This window comes from Triturus cristatus, chromosome 12, assembly GCF_964204655.1.
Source record: "Triturus cristatus chromosome 12, aTriCri1.1, whole genome shotgun sequence".
NCBI classification, from domain to species: domain Eukaryota; kingdom Metazoa; phylum Chordata; class Amphibia; order Caudata; family Salamandridae; genus Triturus; species Triturus cristatus.
In genome coordinates, this window is record NC_140595.1 from 490,266,649 (window position 1) to 490,290,625 (window position 23,977).

The 23,977-nt window shown below is 44.2% G+C and overlaps 1 protein-coding gene across 1 annotated transcript in view; it reads right to left on the minus strand.

Annotated features, from left to right (window-relative positions):
- Positions 1 to 9,000: 9,000 nt before the first annotated feature.
- The window catches only part of GARRE1 (granule associated Rac and RHOG effector 1), a 690,207-nt gene continuing 675,230 nt past the window's right edge, over positions 9,001 to 23,977 (minus strand). The window contains exon 14 of the mRNA XM_085639654.1: positions 9,001 to 11,694. Within this exon, the coding sequence (XP_085495780.1) occupies positions 11,389 to 11,694 (306 nt within the window). The 3' untranslated portion in view covers positions 9,001 to 11,388. The remainder of the gene's footprint in view (positions 11,695 to 23,977) is intronic.

Consider the following 23,977-nt stretch of genomic DNA (forward strand, 5'->3'; position numbering starts at 1 on the left):
GAGATAGGGGCTTACTAGAACCAGAAGAATTTAATTTTTTTAAATGTAGATACCTAAAATTGCCAGCCCTGTACCTTCTCCCAAAACTGCACAAGAACATGACAAATCCCCCGGGAAGACCCATTGTGTTATCGGTTGCCTGGAAAATACCTCCAGATACGTGGACTTTTATTTACAGCCTTTAGCCAGAACCTCCCCCATACCTAAAAGCCTCGGGAGACTTTTTACGACTTATTGACAAGATTGAATGGCACTCGGGTTGTTTACTAATGAGTTTAGATGTAAACAGCCTGTACACCAGTATCCCACACGACATGAGCATTGAAAAAGATATTTTAGAAGTAGACCAAAGGGACAGGATTGACCTCATCAAAGGAGAGAAGACGGTAGAAAAAACAGGAAGTAGGGAGGCGGTTCGGTTTATTACGAATTACAACCAACAGTCCTGGGAGGTTAGAGAGGCCCTTAGCAAATTCTGGGGGGTTCTGAAAACTGACAATGACCTAGCAGACTGTTTAGAGGAATACCCACAAGTCATATACCGAAAAGCCAAGTCCCTGAAAGACAGTCTGTAGAGCAGTCATCCCACCTGCAATAAGAAAAAGCAACATACAAGGGTTTTTCACCTGTGGAAAGTGTAAGGCCTGCAAATACAGTGTGAATATAAAAGAAGTCAAACTGTCTCCCCACTGCAGATCATTTAAAATCCTTAAACATTATTCATGTAACACCGAATTTGTTCTGTATGCCCTTAGGTGTCCCTACGACAAATACATCGGTAGCACCATACAAAAGTCCAAAAAACGGGTTTTGGAGCTCCTAACGGCAATAAAGAACCATGATAAACAATACCCGGTGACAAGACACTTTGCTTCTCACCACAATGGAAACAACACCCTTCTCTCAATTTGTGTCCTTGACAATATCCTAACTAGAACAAGAGTGGGGGATAGAGTCCAAGAACGAAGGAGATTGGAATCAAGAATGATCATAAAATACCATATAATGCAACCTGAGGGACACAACTGTGATGAAGGACTGTCAGTGCATCTTGGTTAATGGTGTTCCACCAGATATCCAATCATGAGAATTTTCATTGCCGACAAAATATCGATATCCATCAATGCTTTTAAACCTTGCTCTCTTTGTAAATAATTGTTTTAGTGTATGTAAATCGTGTCGGATTAGTTTGTTGGGGTTTCTCACCTTGAATTATCTTATTATTTTACAGGTTCATGGCGAGGTATAAGAGGAGATTTGAATGCAAGGTTGATCTGATTATCATTTCACAAGGATGGATGAAGGAATGAACGAGTTTAAGGGCACTAAGCACCATAGTTTGAAAGTGGATCGATACCCACTGGGGTTGGACGGGAGTGCTAATTGAGCATTTCTTCTTTGGTGCTACCGGTATAATTTAAAGGCTGCACAATTTTGAATACTGACAATTCCCAGTCACGAGAGAATTGACAGCTTTAATGTTACTCTCAAGTTCACTGGGACGGTATATCCATGAATTTCATGCACGTTCACACATGACGTTATGAGAAAAAGCAGCACTTTGAACCTCATTTGTCACGAGTGTCCCTGAAAAAACACATTAGCACTGGTATGTGATTTGAAACTAACACAATGCTGTATCTTGCACTGATCGTATCTCAGGCCGGCACATGTTACCTTTACACGATTGTGATCAAAGGCATTTTTTTTATCAGGATTTCTTGCCATTTATGCTAGAATTAAGCTTTGTGTCTATGAGTGTGTTTCAAAGCCCACTGGGGCCGCATTCTCATTAGAAAACCCAAGCGCATGCGAGGGTATGTAATTAAGAAGCATGTTGAAACTTTATTGTACAAAATGCTGCTGAACAGTCGCTAGCATCAGCCTGTGCACTAGGCTATTCAAGCTTTGATTTAGATTAAATTTTTTTTTTTTTTTAAAAACCTTTATTCGTATAAGTCAGAAACACAGCTATTCAGCCGACATCCCGGAGGTTCGGCAGCTAATCAATCAACACATATAGTCGTCTATAGCTCCAATACAGGATAAAGACAAAGGTTTCGTTTTGAAAACTACCTACAATGAACACAACAAGCAAGGCAGTATACACCATAAGTTCGTGCCAGTTCCCGACAGGGGCGTGGCCCCATTTCCAACATCAAGTCAAAGCCACCGATCGGGAGGATGAGGGAGAAGCAGAGGCGCTAACATTCTAGCAGAGTTGTATCATAAGAACCCAAGTTTGAAGTGAGGCTAGGGGGAAAGTTGCTCCTCTGGTGGTTCAGTGGCAGGAGGCAGACACATGTCCCCCCTATACCGGTTCCAACTTCCCCATATCTTATGCCATTTCCTAGGCCTCCCCCGAGCACTATACACCGTTTTCTCCCGAAACATGCTCCAGTCCATGTTGTCCCTCCATGCATCCAGGGTGGGCGGGCTCTGAGAGCCCCACAGTCGTGCTATATCTCGCTTAGCCACCATATTGCCTAGGGTCACCCATTGAGTCTGCGCAGCGTCATAATCTGTAGGACCCCACACATTCAAAAGACAGCGCCGCGCCTCTGGCTGCAGTACAATACCCGTGACCTCCTGCATCACAACATGAATTCGCTTCCAAAACTCCGCAATCACACCACACTCCCATATGATATGCAGAAAGGTGCCCACCATCCCGCAGCCCCTCTTACATAGCCCATCCTCGGAAAAACCCATGTAGACCAGCCGGGGCCCAGTGACATAGACTCTGTGCAGTATTTTAAGCTGGACCAGCCTTAATCTTGCGGGGATCGCGACCTCCTTAGGAGAGGAGACGGCGTACTGCCAATCCTCATCGTCCAGCTCAAGGCCGTCCCTGGTCCACTGTTCCCGCACCCCCAGGAGGAGGTCGGTCCGGACGTTCACAAGCTTTTTGTAGATTAGGGAGATTGTGCTCTCCGGCATATGGCCGTCCAGGATCCGGTCCTCCAAGGGAGAGGACTCAGGAACCTTTTCCCCCTCAACGGATATTCCGTGCCCTCCAGCGCATATTCCGTCCGTAGCTCGTCAAACGACTTAATCCGCCCCTTGGCCAGCATGTCCCCCACCCTGGAGATGCCAATCAGATCCCATTTCTCGAATCCCTTCGAGTGCCAAAGTTTCCCCAACTTATCGGAGTCAAACAACGGAGTGGCGAGGGTGAGCCTATCCTTCCAGCCCAACGAGTTCGTGACTGCCTTCCACACGTGCACCGCCACCCCGGTCGGCCCCGTGAGGGACCCAGCCGTGGGCCTCGAGTAGAGTGCTCTAAAGTAGCCACCCCCACGCAGCAACCACCGGTCCATAGCAAAGCCAGGGCTAAGCGCCGGGCCGTAGACTCCATGATTGATCGCACTCAGTTGGGAGGCCCAATAGTATCTTCTGATGTCAGGAAGCGCGATACCCCCATCGTACCACGGGAGAGTTAGTTTTGCTATCGCTATGCGCGGACGGCCGTCCCACAGCAGCGAGCGCTGGAGACTCTCCACCTCCCGAAAGTAGCTGGCCGGAACCAGCTCCTGGGTGTTCTGCAGGGCATAGAGAAAACGGGGAAGAGACATCATTTTGAATAGCACAGCACGGCCAAGGAGGGAAAGCGGCAGCCGCCGCCAGCCCGCTACATCCCGCCGCAGGCGCGCCAACGGAGGGAGCAGGTTCCTCTCGTACCGTACCGTTGGGTCGGTAGAGATATAAATCCCAAGATACAAGAAACCCTCCCGGGCGATCTGAATCGGGCAATTCCGCGGGGGAACCGGGACGTCTCCACACAGGGCATACAGATATGACTTCCCCCAGTTGATGGTTAGTCCCGAATTCCTCCCAAAGGAAGTCAAAATGTCGCAGACAACTATGAGGGACTTCCGGGGTGAAGTGAGATAGAGCAGAATATCGTCGGCATAAAGGGAGATGCGGTCCTCGTGGTCAGGTGACCATCGAATGCCCCTCACATCTGGGTGCCATCTTATCCAGGCCGCCAGCGGCTCAAGAGCAAGAGCAAACAACAGCGGCGACAGGGGACAGCCCTGCCTGGTGCCCCTCCCCAGCTCAAAGGGACGGGACGCCCTACCGTTGACCGCGACTTTAGCAAGAGGTCCTTCATACAATAGTCTCACCCAGCCAACAAAGCCAGTTCCGAAGCCGAATTTCGCAAGCGCAGCCCACAAGGTATGCCCACTCTACCGTATCGAAAGCCATCGTTGCGTCAAGCGCTGCCACAATGGCCGGCTCCCGCATCGTCCCCACCCTCGCGATCACGCCGTGGATGCGCCTAAGGTTCAACGCGGTGTTGCGATGCGGGATGAAACCGGATTGGTCAGGGTGGATCAGATCACCGATCACCCTGACCAAACGGTTGGCCAGGATTTTAGCGAGGATCTTCGGCTCGGCATTAAGGAGCGAGATCGGCCTATATGAGCTGCACCTGTTCCTGGGCTTACCATCTTTATGTATGACCACGATTGTTGCCAGGCGCTGGTCGAGTGGGAGGCATCCCGTCTCCCGCGCCTCCACGAACATAGCTCGCAAATGCGGAGCGATCGTATCTGGCCAGAGTTTGTAGAACTCAATTGGCAGGCCATTCGGGCCCGAGGCCTTGCCCGGGCGCAATGAACGGATAGCCCCCGCGATTTCGTCGACTGTGATATCGGCATCGAGATCGTCCCTGTCTATGTCGGAGAGGCAAGGCAAAGCAAGATCACGCAGGAGTTCACACGAATCCCCCACTGGCCTGTCCGACACAGAGGTATAGACCGTGCGGAAGTAATCCGCAAAGCACTGGACTATGCCATCCGGTTCCGCGACAACGACGCCATCCTCCGTTACGAGGTCCGGCACAACACGATTGACCCGCTCCTTTTTATCCAGCCACGCGATTAATTTCCCGGCTTTGTCCCCGACGTCGTACAAGCGGCCCCGCTGTTCCCTACTCAAGGCTTTGGCCGCGCCCGTCACAAGGGCCTTGTACTCCCGACTGCTTAAGGCTCAAATTGTGCAGCGCCGCTGCCGTGACCTCCCCCTCCAACGCCAACTCTAGATCCGCGATCTCCGCCTCAATCTGGGCGACCTCCGCGTCGCGCCGACGCTTGGCCGCTGCTATCAATGAGAGGGCCTCTCCTCTCAGCACTGTTTTGAACGCTTCCCACAAAGACACCGCCGACGCGACCGAGCCGAGGTTTTCCTGGAAATAACGATCGACCGCCTTCAGCACCGCACTACGAGTCGTGGGGTCCCTGAAATACCACGGGTTAATTGGAGCCACCCTGCACCCCACTCCTCTACCAACATCCATACAGATCCACACCGGCGAATGGTCAGAAATACCCCGTGCCATGTGCCTGGCCTCAGACACAAAGGAGGCGTGCGCGGCTAGGGTAAGCACATAGTCAATTCTGGAGAGACTGCCATGCGCCCCGGAGTGGAAAGTGTATTGCCGCTGTGTGGGATGTAGCAGTCTCCAACAATCTACCAGACCAAGGGTATCTACAAAGTCCAGAAGCCACTTCTGAGCCCCCCCCCCGAGCTCCTTGGCGGGTGTCTGTCAAGCAATCCGGAGCCAACCGCATTAAAGTCGCCACCCACCACCAACATTCCCTCTGGGAGATCCAACAAAGTCCTCTCCAAGTCCGCAAGTGTGGAAGGCTGCAGTGCAGGAGGGACATAAACCGACACCAGGACCAGCGTCCTGCCCTCCCACCTCCCCGCTACAGCCGCAAAGCGCCCCCTATCATCAACAGTAATGGAGTCGACCTCGAATGGCAGAGAGGACCTGACAAGTATTCCAGCCCCTCTAGACCCCGAGGAAAACCCGGAGTGTGCGACAAATTTGTAGCCTTTCCTGTTGAGTGCGTAGCACGTGTTACCTACCAAGTGCGTCTCTTGTAATAAGACAATATCGGGGGTACATCGCTTCAGAAATTGCAGGACAATCCCACGCTTAATACGATCCCCCAAGCCATTAACATTCCAACTGAGTATTTTTAAGCCCCTACCCCCATCCCAACATGTAAGGAGTCCACCACCCCCCGCGTGGAACCGCACACGAGTCACAGAAGCTTGCATATTTACGCCTTGCATAACCAAAAACAACAACCCCAACAACAACCCCAATCCACCCCCCACCCTGCACCCCTGCGTATGCTCTAAAATGCCCCCCAACTTGCAGTGTGCCTGTCGCCCCATACAAAGACTAATCTACAAAAAGAAACCCAGAGGAGGAAAAAGCTCCCATACTGCCCTCGCTACCCCCCGGACTATCACCCTCCCGGGGGAACCGGAGACCCAGCACTCAAGTCTTGGCTCATTGTTCATCGCCGTCACCGTCTGCTCCACCGGAGCGTTCCACGCTAGTCCGTCCTTGGGGCAATGTGTCCAGCCACTCGCCGACCATGTCCGGTGATTCAAAAAAGAAAGTCCGCTCTTCGAACACCACACGCAACCTGGCCAGGAAGAGCATGGCGTATTTCAGTCCCATCTCTCGTAACCTTCTCTTGACCGCCAGGAAGCCTTGTCGTTGCTTCTGCACCATCTGGGTAAAGTCCGGATAGAAACTTACTGTGGTGTTCTGGAATGGCATCGGGCCGGACACCCGTGATGCTTGCAGAATGGCATCCCGGTCCCTGAAGTTAAAGATCCTGGCAACAATCGGCCTCGGAGGGGCCCCCACCCTGGGCCTCCCGCCAGGGACTCTGTGAGCCCGCTCAACAGTGAAGAACTTACTAAGGCCTTTGGGCGTCAGATGGTTCACCACCAAGTCCTCCACAAACAGGTCAACCGACTGTTCCTCCGAATTTTCCGGGACCCCAATAATGCGCACGTTATTGCGCCTTGCACGGCCTTCGAACTCTTCCAGCCGTCGGGCAAAGTGATCATTTGCAGTCCGCAAGGTACGGACTTCCAGCTGAAGGCCGGAGACGTCGCCCAGGAGGCCCACAGTCTTAAGGTCCAAGGACTGAACCCGCTCATTAGTTTTCCCCAGGTCCGCCCGAATCAGATTGACGTCGATCGATATGGCGTCCACTTTATGCGCCAGGGTCTCAAATTGTTGCCCGATAGAGGACTTCATCCCCTCGATGGCCCCCATGATATCCTGCAGGGTTGGTTCCGCGGAGGGGGGCGACCCGTCCTTCAAAGCCTCCAGTGCCTGTCCCGATCCGCCCGGAGACCCCTTCTGGTGGGCATAGCGGTCCATGTTGTTGGTCTGGGTATAGCCTCCCCGCCTGGTACTCTTGGGCTTCTGTTTTTCGGCGTCCGATTTGATCGACATCGTAATCTGCCGCGGAGACAGTCTCCTTGCCCATACAGAGAAGACAACCATGCAACAAGTGCCTAGCGCAACTCACGCCCAGGCCCAGGGCGCGATGGAGACAGGAAAGCGAAAGCGAAAGTGAAAGTGAGAACACCTTCCTTCCGACGACTCGCCCCTCGCACGGCCGCTGTTGTTCAATTAGTGCACGGGCACTGTGCCAACGCAAGTCCCGGGCACCTTCCGGGGAGTAGGCCACAAACTTCCATGCAGCACAACTTCGTCTCCGGTGGGCGATTTCAATCCGGATAGCGGCTATCGCCTCGGCAACGGCTCCCCTCCAATATTCCGGGCGTCGAAAACAGGATATTGCACAGGATATCTGCCGGAGGGAGCGAGGGTCTCGGGAACTCTAGGCTCACGCGGCCATCTTGATCACGCGCTAGGCTCCTCCCCTAGATTTAATTTTAAGTCTGCACTTGCGACAGAATGTTTTGGATGATCAGTAACATGATAGCAATTTAATTTGAATTGTCTCACACAAACGCAGCCAGTTTACGATTACCAATGAAATGACAAAATTATGTAAAAAGCCTGTTTTCTAGCTCCGTGTAACTTATGTATGCCATTGCATCTGTTTTCACTTTCCATTAAGAGGAGGTGTGTCACTGAAAATGTATAAACACTTGGAAATTACATTGCACTTGTGAAAAAGGACGACTCCTCCGAAACGTGTCAAGTGACTTGGCCGAAATTAAGGAATAAATACACGCTGTTAAAAGGATTCGTGGCTTGTGGCATCGTTTTTTGGTGAAAGAAAACTAACGATTGTTATGTATATATTTTCACTCCCAGAGCGTGTTAAATAGAAAGTAAAATAGTTTCCTAATGTCAGGCATGGAAGCATTCCAGTCATTTAAACAAAAGGATAGCATAGAGGAAATGCTCCAGGGAAGAGAAAAAAGAAGAGGGAGATTAATAAAAAAGAAATCAAATCAGGAGCATAGAACTGAGACAATACAGCTATCTAATCATGAGCAAGGGCTGACTCAAAGCCCTCCCTGTGCTGCATGATATTGGAAAAAAATAGGTCTTCAACAATAAATAGCTAAAGCAGCGGTCGAGACACCAAAAGAGGTACTTTTCCAAGATCACAAGCTACACTCCTCTTTTCTCCCACAGGTTTAGCTAGCGACGGTGGCTGGTAAACTAAATATGCTGTGCTTCATCTTTGCATGCTTGGTTAAACATATAAGAACAAGCTAGGATGATTGGTGATTTGCGGGTCGGGTGAGGCAAGGACCTGTTGATTGAATGCACAAACCGCGGGCTCTGACAAAGTACTTTAATCGTAGCATTCTTTTGGAAAAGCTTTTCCTCAGCCTGGCTGTGAATTCCTAATCAATCACAAAATAATTAGAATTAAGAATCTTTTCTAAAGTCCATTATTATGTATGGAAGAGGAGAGGTCTATTTTGTGTGTTTTATTAATTTATTTGTAACGAACTGACTGGGAAATTAGTAAATGGAATAGTCTACAAATTAGAGACCTAAACATATGTTTTTTTGATGTGTAGCAACTGCTCAGGCATTTTGATTACTGCCAGTTAAATTGAATGTGTGCGTTACTAATTGTACACAATCAACACAGAGCACATTTTCTACTACTGAACAAACAGCTAAAATAATATAGGACCTAGGAGTACAACACATTAAGGCATCCACAGCTAAAAGGAAAAGGAACATTTTTTTAAATGTATAACTTTAATAAAGCAAATAGTTATTTTACTTACAAGAGCTTTAAAAATAAAATACAAAATGTACAGTTCCAGTTTAGAAACATTCGACTATTCACACGAAGCACTGCAATTTATGATGAAATTAGCTAAGCACCAAACCCCTGCACTTGGCAGTGTAAATGACGAGGTTAATGGCAAGACTTTTTTGCCAAGTGCAATAAGGTTTAAATTACCAGTGTTCAGAACAATTGGAAGCAAAGAACATACACATACACAGTCAAAGTGGATGCATACAGAAATGTTTCACTCAGTTTCCACAATGTATTTGCATTTCAATTTTATAAACTGTCACAATTGGACTACCATTTCAGTTGTAAAAAAAAAAAAATATATGCAATTAAACATTGTATTGGCACTTGAGATTGGAGAAGTCAAATTCACTATAAATATATATTCATGTCCTGAAAGATGGTTTTTGTTCTTATGTGACAAGAGTCATGAAGGGATTTTAAGTGCAACCAGATTTAGGATTTGAAGTTAATCAAATACACATAGCACTCTATGTGCCACTACAGGAAACTGGAAAAAAAATTATAACCACTAGCATTTTCAGTACAAGATCTTCAAAAGTAAAAGTAGTACAGAAGAACTAATGACATTACATACAAGAGCAAACCAAATTGATTGTGCAAAGCACATTACTATAAAAGGTCTATGTACAGCAAACAATTCTTTGTAAACATGGTAAGCATAATTTTCAGAAAACATGGTGACAATATAAATACAGGCAACATTGGCATCCTCAAACAGCACAAACGGTAACATTCTGGGCTTGTAAACACAGCCCATCACCATACAAACAGAAAAAACATATGGGTTATTTAAAAAAACCCAACTTTTTAATGGTTTTAGTGTTTTATATATATACTTATATATATTTATACATTTTTTTGGTATATTTAGATATAAATGTACTTTAAATTGGTAGAAAATGGGAACAAAAATGTGCTTTTACTATCTTCGCTGAACAGTTTTATGAAGTTAATAAAGACAACTAAATTACCCACTTTCCTAAAATATTAGAATAGTGTAATGATTTAAGAAAATACAAAAATAAGATTAATACTGTCAATACTTTTATCCCCGAAAATATCGTGGGTTTTAATCTTTTAAAGATGTAGTATGAAATTTTAAATAAAGCAACTATAAAGAATCTTTTGTAACCTATAATATACAGTGGAACAACTATACAAATATATTTATATTTCTTACCACTGTTTTACTGTTTTTCAATATAATTTTCTTAAGCACCATCCCCTCTCCTGCATTTACTTTGGTTGGAAGAATATTCCTTTTTCCACAGGTTGTATTGGTTTAAATGGCACGTAATGACTGTACATAATTACATTATGTCCAGTTCCTTAAAAAAACAAAAGTGTTTACCAATTTGCTAACCATATTTAATTTTTTTGTATCTAGTTTCGTATCGGAGCCAGCTCACTACGTTTTTACTTTTAAACTGTATTATATCAAATAAGACTTCTCAATATTTCCAAGCAGTCAGTCATCAAAATTTCACACATTTAAGGAGCACTATGTGGATAACGCCTTTGGCCAAATGTAGCAGTATTTAACAGTATACATGAAAATCCATATCAAAGACCCACATAAAGCTGATTATTATCCTACTACGGCAAAGATAAATATATTTGACAAGTTAGCATGTTGCTCATGAATCTGAAATTGCCCATCAACTGCTGTAAAAATCTGTGTGGCAATTCTGCTTCTGAAACTTTGCAGTCACATTCACATTTTGAATTTCATGTACTGCTGCTGCTTCACTACCCTACAACAATTATAATTGCCATTGGCAGCTTATTTAGAACAGCAAGCCTTTACAACTTGTGCATATATAAATCTAACAAGACCAGTGCTGAGCAACATTATGGCCACTACTTCTGTCTGTTATAAAATATTTCAATGCACCTTCAGCAATATATGTTTAACTATAAACCTATGTGAAAAAATATCTATAAAATACAGTGTTTCATATGGTAATCTTTTTAGTATTTTTTTGTTAAAAAGTAATATTCCAAAGCAAATGTAATATATTTTAAAAGCCTTTCTACATCACAGTTTTGGACTGCTAAAGTGTATATAATGCAACAAATGTACTGGCTGTCCTTGCTCAACACTACATTTTAATTAAAACATTTGTACATCAGTGTCATTTTTATACAGATTTACCTGGAAATATTTCACTCCATGTCAAAAAAAAAAAAAAATCAAAAGGAATATAATGCACTTCAATACACAAGTAAAACTGTGAAATTGATATATACACCACTGATAAGATCTTTTGGCCCTATGTTAAATCTTCTAATTTGAATAGTATCAGTACTGATGCAGGTATGATGGTCTGCGCTCATGCTTCACTGGAAAAGATTTAAAGCCCTTATTCATCTGCTTATGCTGCTGTGCCTGCTGCTGTGCATAAGCAAATGTAGAGATTCCCGTCGATGGAGTACAGTCATTTGCTGTGGACCACACAGGGGACTGCAAAATTTGCATTGTGTCATTCCATTGGCTGACTGGATTAGTCATCTGGTACAAGGAAGAAGTTTGACTGGGCAGTGTATTTGTGTGGGGAGAAGAATGTTGCCAGGGAGCTTTAGGCGGCCATGTTTTGGTTTTATTGTCCTGTCAATTTGAAGAAAGGAAAATACACAGAAGTGTGTTAGTAAAATACTTTGTATTTCTAAAAGTGAATTACATAATTGTCAGAGTACTCTAATACAACTAATTCAGAACATTTTAAACACAGATTCATTTTGAGAGTTGCATGTTAGAATCATCCCAGATAACAATTCACTTGCCTTATTATTTAGACACTTTTTATTCAAGGCTGAGATCCACCATATAGGGTATACAATATTGAATCAATTGCAATATTTCAACATGGTAGCAAATTTACAATCATATGTACTTATAATTGCTACATTATTCACATTTGGAACAATAGAATATAAATCAAACTTATTTATCATAGAGGCCAAAAATAACAAGCATCTGAATACAATAGGAACCAAAGATTTGATGGCACCACTGCACCACTACAAAAAGAGGAGAACCTTCACAGCTAAGATCTTCAGTTTTATTATAAACTTAAAAGGCACTCACCTAAGCACAGGTCATAGTAATTTCTTTGTCAAAAGTTAATGAGAACTGCTTTTATTACATGAACAGTAATTAATTCTTTATTGTCTGCAACCAAGATTAGGTTGGCAGCTCTTGCCGTTTTATATTAAGTACTACTTAGTTAAGATCTACATCTTCCTTCCGATATACCACCTAAACTAGAATCACTCGAAATGATAGTGGGCTAATAAGTATCATCAAAGAATTAGCCTTTGTGGTCATGAATGGTCAACAAGTGTACTCTGAATTATTTTGGAAGCCTAAATACTTGTATTCAATAACAAGCAATTTGGGTACCGTCAATGTAACATTTCCCGCTATATTTGCTTGTGCCAAAATCCCTGCTTCGTTTTAACATGGTTAAGCAGTTTTAGTGGCCCCTGTATCGCTGATGTCTGATTAAGGATCATCAACTCATTAGCACTGTATAATGCCCTAACTTTAGTTTCTGACCAGCTCCAAAATTTCCAGTAGTGTCACCAATTTGACTTTCCCTCCACTCAAAATATGTTAAGAAACCATAGTTCCAGATGTTAACCTCCTTTCTATTTGGGTGTATTGGTACTCAAAATGGATTCCACTGGCACTCTCTGACTAACATACTTGCTCTACTGTTCCTTTGAGAAATTGAGCTGGATCTCTTTCATCTTTATGTTCGTGGTGGGGACGGGGCAAGTGGACTTTTTTTTTTTTTAAAGTTGGTGAATAACCTAAAGCTGTAAAGATCTGTAGAATCCAACATAGCATTCCAAAACAAATCTTAAAAGGAATTATGCCATCTCTCCTCCCATTGCAGAATTGGAATTCTGTCGGACCAAGCACTCAAGGCGTTTCTGTAAAAGAGTATGAGGGACACTTGAGATTGCACGTGTCTTCCTCTACTCAGTTTAGTCTCTTTCTTAAAAAGGGGAAAAACTACAGATGAGTGGGAGTCAGTTTTTAAAATCTGCATGGGTTTTTGATATGGCTGTAGTTGAGGTCTTCAAAACTGAAATTGGTTTCCGTGCTCTGAGAGTAGTCTGGGTCATTGGTAATTCCTACACAGGCTGTTTTCTTTAGTTTGATACTATTGACACCATTACAACTGGATTGGCTGCAGTGGGGCGGACACAGCTTAAGCAGTCTCGAACTCAGCAAGAGCCGAGGATGCCTTGGACATCGCTGTGAAAATAGCCAGCATCATGTGCTGGAAAACCTGAATTTGCTCCTTTGAATTTTCAGAAGCGGAAAAACTTGCCTGCTTGGGTTTGACTTATTGTAATACTGGGATATGGCCTGGCAGCTTCCAGTACTTTCACCTGTGTTTTCCTTTCTCTGATGATGTGGGGATAAGACCTAGTGTGTTTGCAGTCCTTTTTATGATAATTGACATGGGAGCCGCTTCTTGAAGGACTTCTAGATTATGAAAGGGCAACTTGTTTGTTGCTGCAAACCTTGAAGCTGCTGGAACTGTCAGGTTCCGAGCTTCTGCGTGAGGAGGACCTAACAGCTTATGAATGAGCAGTTGTGAGGGTCTCCAATATCTCCGCCCTCTAGCACAAAGAGAGCTTTGTGCCAGGGATGGAGGGGTGGGGGGCTGACAGGTGGTTTCCCACTCAAGCTACCAGGGAGAGAGACACTCAAGGATAATATTGGCCAGTCCTATTGATAAAGTAACTAGCAGGAGAAACCTTAATAAAAACAGTGAGTAACACACTGAATGAAGGATTCAACAAAGGCTTGATTTGGCTTTAAGAGGGGCATAATTCAACTCAAATAAAGGAGATAGAACCAAAGATGAAAGGTTGTGGCAATTCAAAGGGCATAAAACTGTGAAGCATCGCGAGCTGAGAATTTTATTGTAATATCTCATTTTTGTATCATTTATATGCTTTTGGCAGGCGAGCTGACAAAATGGTTTGGAAGTTTTTAGTTGTGCAATATTGCAAGAAATCGACCAGGAATCTACAGCTAAAACTGAGAATTTTAACACTTGAAAAAAGTAAAATGCATCCAATGGACGCCTCCATCTGAGCTGCCATATGTTCTAAAGATAATCTACATTTATGAAGAGGAAAGGGGGTGAGCGGGGTTGGGGGGGGGGGGGGGAGTCATTACAAACTGAAGTTATCAACCACACAGCTTCTGCCTTTTAAGTATCATCAAGAGAAAAAATTATAGGGAAGCAGTTTAAGCTCAAAAATGTGGAACACAATTCAACATCCCTAGTAGATAAGGACTTGAGTGCAGGAATACAAGCATACATTTCCACTGCAGCAGAAATGGCTCAATCTATTTCCCTTTTTGGATCTGCGTATGGATTTGTCATAGCCACGCTGATCTACATCGCCCCAAATAATTTAGAAGTTGCAGAATATAACTGTTCTTCTCAAATTCTATAATAGAGAAGAGTAAAATTAGTACTAATGAAGGAAACTACTTACAGGAGCAAGAAAAACGTAGAAGTCGAAAACAAAAACCTTTACAAGGCATATTGGAACCTTAGTGTTAAATAAAAATGCAATGAAGCCCCCAAAAGATCTTAGAAAAACACCACAACTACTATAGAAGTAAAAAAGAAATATTACTACATGCCATCTCTGGTTAAACTAATGGAAGTGAATCTCCAGTAGAATGATCGGAAGGAAATACAAATTAAAAAGAAACCAAAACCCGTTTGTTTCTTATAAGCCGATGTTGGTTAAAAAATAGGGGGATTGTAGGTTTTATAAGAGAGGATACACTCATACTTATGGCAATTGAGGAATAGATGGAAAGAAACAATCAATCATGGGTTTGTTAAGCACGACTACTCACCTGTAAGGGTCTCAAGGCGCTGGGGTGGAGGGGAGGTGCAGGATCCAGTCCATCAAGGAGGAGTTCTATCGAAGAGCCATGTTTTGAGGTCTCTCGTGAAGATGAGGAGTGATGTTGTCTGTCTGAGATGGAGCGGGGGGGGCGTTACAGGCTCTGGCGTGAGGAAGGAGAAGGAGGGGCCTCCCGATCTGGACTTCCTGGTGCGAGAGACCACGGCGTAGAAAATATGGGCTGATTGTAGGGTCCTGTGTGCTGCATGGAATTTGAGTCGGCTGTTCAGGTATGCTGGTCCGGTGCTGTGGAGGGCTTTGTGTGTGTGGGTGGGTGAGAATCTTGAAGGTGATTCTAGCCTCGATGGGGAGCCAGTGGAGTGTGCGCAAGGGCTAGGCGATGTGGCAGTGTCGTGGTAGGTTGAGGATTAGTCCTGCAGCGGCGTTCTGGATGTTTTGTAGCTTGCAGGTGAGGTGTTTGTTGATTCCGGTGTAGAGTCCGTTACCGTAGTCAAGTCTGCTGGTGACGAGGGCGTGACTGTCTTTCTGTGTTCGAGGGGGATCCATTTGAAGGTTTTGCGTAGGAGGCGGAGGGTGTGGAAGCAGGAGGATGCGACTGAGTTGATCTGGTGCTCCATTTTGAGTTCGGAGTCCAGGATGATTCAGAGGTTGCGTGCGTGGTCTGTGGTGGTGAGTGGGCTTCCGAGGGCGGGGTGCCACCAGGTGTCATTCCAGGCGTCAGGGTGGGGGCCCATAATGAGTACTTCTGTTTTGTCTGTGTTGAGTTGTAGGCAGCTGCTCTTCATCCATTTGGCGATTGCTTCCATGCCTTCTTGAAGGTTGTGTTTGTGTTTAGCTGCATTGGGTTCATTGGATAGGGAGAGGACGAGTTGGGTGTCGTCTGAGTATTAAACAATGTTGAGTCCCTGGGTTCTGACGATGGGGGCGAGCGGAGCCATGTAGACGTTGAACAACATGGGGTTGAGGGAGGATCCCTGGAGGATTCCGCAGGTGGATGGTGTAGGGTCCGTGAGGGTGGGAGAGTCTGACCCGCTGCATTCAGCCTGCGAGGAATGAGCGGATCCTGTCGAGAGCCTTGTCCTGAATCCCTGCGTCGTGAAGTCTGAGTGTGCGATGAGAGACACTGTCAAAGACCGCAGAGAGGTCGAGGAGGATGAGGGCTACTGTCTCTCCCCTGTCCAGGAGGGAGCGGATGTTGTCTGTTGCGGCGAGGAGGACGGTTTCTGTGCTGTGGTTTTTTCTGAAGCCAGATTGGGAGGAGTCGAGGATGTTGTGCTCTTCAACGGTGGCGAGTTGGCTGTTGACAGCTTTGATGACTTTAGCTGGGAACGGAAGCAGGGAGATGGGTGTCGTTTTTTAGGTCGGTTGGGTATGCTGAGGGTTTCTTCAGGAGGGGGTTGATCTCGGCGTGCTTCCAGTTGTGGGGGAAGGAGGCGTTCGTGAGGGAGCGGTTGATGGTGTGGCAAAGCATGGGTGCGATGGTGTTGGCGGCTCTGTTGAAGATGTGGTGGGGGCAGGTGTCCGTGGGGGCCCCGGAGTGGATTGACTTCATTGTCTTCAGTGTGTCTTCAGTGGTGAGGGCTGTCCAGCTGTCAATCGTTGGCTTCAGGGTGTCGGGGTGGTTGGTGAGGGTTCTGTGTGTTGGCTGTCTTCGTCAAAGTTGTCGTAGATGTTCTTGATTTTGTGGTGGAAGGAGGTGCAGAGTTTTTCGCAGACGTCTTGTGAGGGAGGGATGTCTGTAGACTTGCTGATGTGTTGGACGAACTCCTTGATGATGCTGAAGAGTTCTTTGCTATTGTGCTCGTGTGTGGAGTTTCTGTCTTTGATTGCTGTCTTTCTCGTATTTCTGATGAGTTGGTGGTGGGCGTTGGTGTCGCCTTCGAAGTTGTTGTGGGCTTCTGAAGATTTGGAGTTCCACCAGTCCTTTTCGAGGCAGCAGCATGTGCGTCTGGACTTTCGGAGTTCGGTGGTAAACCATCTGGGTTTCCTGGCGTGTGTGTTCTTCTTGAGGGGGGCTATGGTATTGGCGCTGTCGGAGATCCATTTGTGCAGGGTTCGAGCTGTGGTGTTGAAAAAGAACATCTTAGCAATATAAAAAGGATGAAAGGAAATAATGAATCCTATAGATCAAGGGAGGGGGTGCTGACCAACGAAAAACCATTGATCGCTATGACAGAACTTACTGAGTAATAAGCAAATTAAATAAAAAGAAGATACCGAAGACAAATGTTGAGTGCCAAGTCAGGACAAGGAAGGAGATAGTAGTAACTGGACAAGCACTGCACAAATGAGGCAAATGTAAAAAAAAAAAAAAAAAAAGATTTAAATTGTTCAATTAAGGAAAAGGACAAGAGTGAAAAGGTTGAAGAAAAATGTTATAAAATCTACCCCTCTAATTAAAGGAGGAAGTGGAAATTTGTGTAAAAGATCTCAGAGAGCATCAGGAAAGGATAAGAGCTTGTGGATGTATATGGATGCATTTAGAGGGAGTACAAAGAGCAAAACATGAAACAAATGAATAAAGCAGAACTTCCAGAAATATGCCCTTTTATAATCAGTTTCACTAGAATATATGTATGGGTTTTGTAACAGACGAAGGCGGTAGGGAAGTTATAGAGATTCTTTTACTCACAGCTGGTAAAGGAACTGATGTGTAATGCAGAACATGAATTCAATGTCAATAAAATGTGATAACTCCTATTACTGAAATAGAAAAAGAATGAACAAAACCATTAAAAAAAACACAAGAAAACATGCTGCTGCTTTATCAGTAAATCGAAATTGTGTAGAATGGAAAGTTGGGAATAAGGGCGTCTTTGTATGACCGGTAGGTGTGGATAAAGGAGGACTAAAATAAGGATACTAAATGTAATGGATGAAATCAAAGCGAAAGAGGTGTTGACAAGAAATTATTATGAATGTCTAAGCTTTGATAGGGAAGATGAGAATAGAACATTTCTCCAGAGCGATGTAGATTAAGAAAAGAAGTCACCCCATAGCTTGAGGTTTCTATTTAGCTGGAATACTCGCTTGAGCGATATAGATTATTCAAGTTAGGAAAATTGGATGAAATCTTGGCTAAGTATGATGCAAAATGTCTTTCAGAAACATGGCTGTGTGGGGAAACCCCAATATTAAAAACGTTTATCGAAATAATTCAAAAAGCTAAAGCAAATGAATAGGACGGGCATTGGGGGTCTATTAAGTCTTGTTTCCACTGACATTGCAAGAGGTGTAAGTAATTTAAATACCAAATGAGAGTGGATACAGATCAGTCAAGCAAATTTAGATAGTTAAAGAAAAGTTTGCCAAAAGAACTCTAGAGAAATTTGCAAGAGATAAATGAGCAGTTTCAGGGTGTGCAAAATATGGCTTTACAGATTATTTCTCGTTCTCACCTCAAATTCTGAACCATTTGGTAGTTTCTCCTGAGGGTAAAACTGCAAGGTGTGTCATTAGATAAACCATGGCTTAAATTACCAGATGGTAATTCCCATAAATCTTAACATGGGCCTTTGAGTTTCCAGAGTATATTATATAAGATGCGGATTATCAGCCTCCAGGGCCTTTCAGTCTTTTTGTAACATTCTTATTAAATGCTATAAGAACATGAACAGCTTGGTGACTAAAGGGCTGTAAAAATAGTAGCGATAGGATAACATTAATTTTTGCATTCACAGGAGTGTTTAACTTTGATTGCTTATGTAGTATACTGTGAATACCCACATTAAGTCGCCACCCGCTCCCAAAGAGATGACTCCTGAATAAAAGAGCATGTCTGAACACAAATCCTGCAACACCGAAAGACGACCACACAGAGAATACTACAGAGCATTTCTTTCTTACCAAGCTCTCAAACAATTTACAAAGAGAATCATATAGTTTTATATACCCTCTATTAGATAACATGGGAAACATTGTCAGATGAGGACCTCGAGACAAAGAATACAATGTACAAACACATTTTTTTCAGTGATGAACATTCTTGGACTATGGGATAGCACCAGAACAAGACTACTGTGCTGATCTTTTTTCCCCAAAGCCTGTCCAATCCTTCAGGTGTGTTAGAACCAATTTCCCCCCAAAGATATTCAAACTCAATGGGAGATAGTTGGCTGGATCATTCTGGCTGCCTTTCCTAAAAACCGGAATGTTGTTGCCATCCATCGGAAAGGGATAGAAATTTCAATCATTAAAAAATGTGCTATAGCTTCTGAGGTTTATTAATAGGGATTTAAATGGGCCAAATACCTTAAAACTTGAAAGTAAGATCTGGCAGGGAGTGGTGCTATGAATGTAAGGAACATTTAAAGGACTAGTCAGTCAGTCATCTCTTTATCTGATCCATTTAAAATACAGATCATAAAAGTACAAAACACATTGAAAGTAATCATTAGTCGTTGAAGAACTGGTTATCCAGGTATGATGCATTGGTGAAGCAATGCAACAAGACAGTCACTAGTCTACACGGGTCAACTTAAGTTTGACTAGTGGAATATATAACTACAAGGTGTTTATTAAAAACAATTGTTCTCATTTGTAAAACTGCTTTTGCTTCCAAAAACAAATAACATTTATTAGATGAGTTTGGTAATTGTTTCAATTTGTTTGCAGACTACTGAAACATAATTTTTTACTTATAATAAATAGAAACCATTCCAGAAAATCTGAAAAATTTAGAAAGAGAAATACAAAAAGGACTACATTTTTGATGATGATTACCCAATGAGTAGTCAGTCTTCAAACAAATGAACAAAGGTCTTAGCAATATAGGTGGTCTATACAGTATCCCCCTTAATTTCTGTTCGAGGCCTGAAAAGCTCCTCAATGTGACAGTCTTGAAGAAAACTTAACAGTATCTGCTGGTAAAACACCAAGAGCTTTGATCAGAGTAATTTGAGTCTTTTGACCACAGATGAAATTCAATCTCAATTAAATGAGAAGTTATGGTTTCCTTTAGCGTTTCATTAACAGAGGTCATGGGTTCTCTTCCTGATTGGGTTTCAAGGCCCTGCTGGTGTATAATTCTTACAACTGTGTTTTTCAGTGTGATCAAATGGTTTGTATGTAGGCTAAATATTTGGCGAGATTTGGAAAAGTACTTCCACATTCATCGTTAAGGAGACTATCACATCAGCAGCAGAAAGGGATAGACAATGAATCGAATTGGTGAGAGCTACACTTCTTTTGTCTAACCTTGTCACAGATAAATAATGCCTCCTAGCTAAAACAATTACCATAAAGACCAACGTTTCTCATGTCATGGATCTGAAGGAAGGCAATCTAGAAGCAGGTGGAGGATAGCAAGCCCAGAATCTAGGCTCTGAATATATAGATGAAATGAACAGAGATATTGCATCTTTACAAGCTATGTCAAAACATATCATTTGATTCGATATAACAGTTGAAAAAACATATTTTGGAACAAACATCAATAATCTACTTAATTCACCTTTACAGATGTTAATAATGATTTGTTAGCCAGATGAGTGCGTAAGGGCAAGTAAAAGCCTTTCTGCGAACTGACCATGGATAAAAAGGGAGGTTGCCCAATGAGGCATCTTATTGTCACCCACGTTCATAGAATCAACTGCTAACAGAGCCCTTTAGGCTGATGATAACCATGACAACTCCAGAGATTGTCTTACACAGGAGTTGAGGAACTAAACACTTTGCCTCCTCCAATTTAGAACAGCAGGATGTCAAATGTACGAGAGGAGAGGAGTTCCTCTTGTCGGAACTAGGGTCCTCACACACCAAGCAAGCTAGGTGTCATGCTTCATCATATGGACCTGGTCCTCGTCTGGTCGGCGCTGCAATACCCGACGGGCACCCATAAAGGGGCTCTTTAGCGGAGATATTTTGTTCCTGGCCATATGATGCAGTGCGTGTGAGGGGTCTAGTGGTGTAGATGTAAGTGAGTGTAAGTGATTAAAACAAGTTGGATAGTCCAAAATAAGACTTTATTAGGAATGGCTATCCACCTGGTTAAAAACAAAAACAGATTGGCAGCTTGCTGACGTGAGGGTTCAGCTTAGCTATGCTCATCTATGGTGGTCAACATGTTTCATGCCTCGCGGTCCTAGTGATCCTTGACAATTCTTCAGGACCTATTGAAATGTCAACTATCTACACAGTGTTTTGGGTGCATTTGTTACCTGCCACGTATATCACTATGGGAAACGATCTCTCCATGTGTCAATGGTAACCTAAGAGAAGAATAAGGTAACTAAGACACGGGTCAGCGTAGAGAACATGGTCCTCTCCCGCACATTTAAAACAAACAAAATCTCTCTTCCTACATAGGTGTGTTAATGAAACATACTAGTTGCAACAGAGGAGCCAAGTGTATGTCTCCATGCGGTATTAGTGACATGTACTCAAATAATAAACAAATAAAGTATAGGACTTACTATACGTGAATGTGGAATTAAAAACAAAAACCCATTATAAAAACAGAAGACTGGATGTATGGTAGTGGCTGCAGTAAAGGTCTAGTATTCATATCACAGAGGTGCATGCGGGGCACTCACTTATTAGAGTGTAAACCCCTGCTTCTGTCCGTGTTCGCTGCGCTACCGGGACACCAAGATTCTGGTGTCCTAATGATGAAAAAATAATAGAAAATGTAAAGAAGATCAAATACAGGGGGGCGTGCCCAACACGTGGTTCAAGGACAGGTAAAGTGGTGCCGCCCTCAATTCGGTCATGTCAAGCTATCAGGGGTAGCAAATGAGTAGTGACACAGATACATAGTTGAGCACCAAGAGGACCCCCTATGCTAATGGGAGTCAAAACGAGGTGCATTGATGGTGCACCTCCCATACAGCCAAAACATCATGTTGTCCAGCCGGTGTTATAAAGCCATTGCTCAGTACCCATAAACAACCACAAATATACCAAACCTCATGGTGATGTTTGGAGGTTAGCCGGCACTCAACTTATGCATCCGAGAGACCCACACGTGGGGGGTAGTGTTGTATCACAGATGCACAGTCGCGAACCTGGAAGACCCTGACACCCGTAGAGGATCAAGTATGGTGTGCGGATGGTATGACTGACCCCCAGCTTGTACAACCCGTTCTCAATGATATGTAATGCAGCCGTCGCTAGGGTGCATGGCCCACTGCGCATATTCTGCCACTCATGGGCACAGTCACAGAGTCAATCTGTAATAAACCAAAGCACCCGTGAGTCTCGGATGCTCACTTATACCATGGTCAGCACACACTGCATGAAGAAGGAGACACGCGTACATTGTCGTCATACTCACGTGGTGTGTGTGCCAGTGCGTGGATAAGTCACGTAACAAGCTTGCAACCATCTCCCATAATATACAGTGTATGTATTGAGGGGTGTTGTGAAGGTTCAGTATCAGTAATACCCCAATGTTGTTCCAGCAACACCAGGAGATCAAGATACGCGAGGAAGTGTCCCACCGGAAGATCATACTCCTCCCCAAGCTGCTCGTAGGGCAAGACGCCATCATGAAATAAGATGCCTAGGGTTCACACTCCCACTGCCTACCAGGTTTCCATCCCCACCCTACCCAGTCTGCGCGTGAAGGGTTCAAGTGAACGTAATGGGATCTAGGGAGAGTAACCAGGGATGTGTGGCATAAGTTGCAAGCTGCGTTGGAAGACGAGAAAGGCATTACGGAACAGACTATTTGCACTGTGTGGGAGCGTAGCATGTGGGAGAAAGGCACGATGCACAACCTGCCGTGCCTGGTAATCGTCAGCTCCTCTGTAAAGTGAGCCGCCAGCAAGCACGAGGGCCTTTGCAGCTGTGCCGCCAAGTAATAAAGCTCACAATTAAGGGCTCCCAATCCTCTGCTCTGTGGCCAATTAAATAGTGCGGAACGCGATGTGCCTTCTCCCTTTATTCCAAATAAAGCTTCCCAGCTCAACGTGCAACGGCCAGAAGGTGGATTTGGTGAAGTGGTCCGAAGATTATGAGAAAAAAAAGTCTCTGCATACCACCACCTTTGCCAATGAGACGTAGCCTTGCAAAGTCAAGGGAAACGTGCACCAGAAAGACATCTGAGGTTGTAGCGAGACTAAGGGCCTAGTAAGGTTGCCATAAATTACGTCTTGCGTCTCATGTTACATGTTTATTCCGAGATGCCGGAATAAGCTAGGTTTCCATCGGACCGGGCAAGTGTCCATCTCATAGAGCTGCTGGGGGCAGTCTGGATGCAACAGGTATAGGCAGGATTTAGCCCAATTCACCCCACTGCGCCTGAAGCCTATCTGAATTCTCGCAGCACCACCTGTATTCCATCAATGCCCTCCCATATGTCCTATATATATATAAAACTGGGGTCAGCCTTTTCATTGTGTGCGTCTCCGCATTTGGGCAACCTTGGGATGAATATTTACCGGCCAGCCTCGGTCGGGGAGACAGCACCACTGTGTACACCACGGACTGCCGATTCCCGATATACGGGAGTTCTTATGACAGGATGACAAGGGGCAATATTTTCGTCAGCAGGTGCACTGGAGGCTCTATCAAGAGTTTGAAAACATAGTTCTCAATGCAGAACCCATCCAGGGTAATATTTTAGCGCAGGGACTGCAAGCCCCAGAAAGCAAAGCGAGGAAGAAGCCCATTGGAGGGCGATAAATTGCTAATTAAGAGACTGCCTCCCTACGCATCTGCACACAGAGCAAGCCACGACCCGTGATCAAGGAGCAGGAGCTCCGAAACATGTTGGGTGAGGCGAGGAAATATCCGGATGTGTCTGCTGATTGCCGAATAAAGACTCCGCTGTGAAAACTGGGGTCAGCCTTTTCATTGTGTGCGTCTCCGCATTTGGGCAACCTTGGGATATATATATATATATATATATATATATATATATATATATATATATATATATATATATATATATATATATATATATATATATATATATATATATATATATATATATATATATATATATATATATATATATATATATATATATATATATA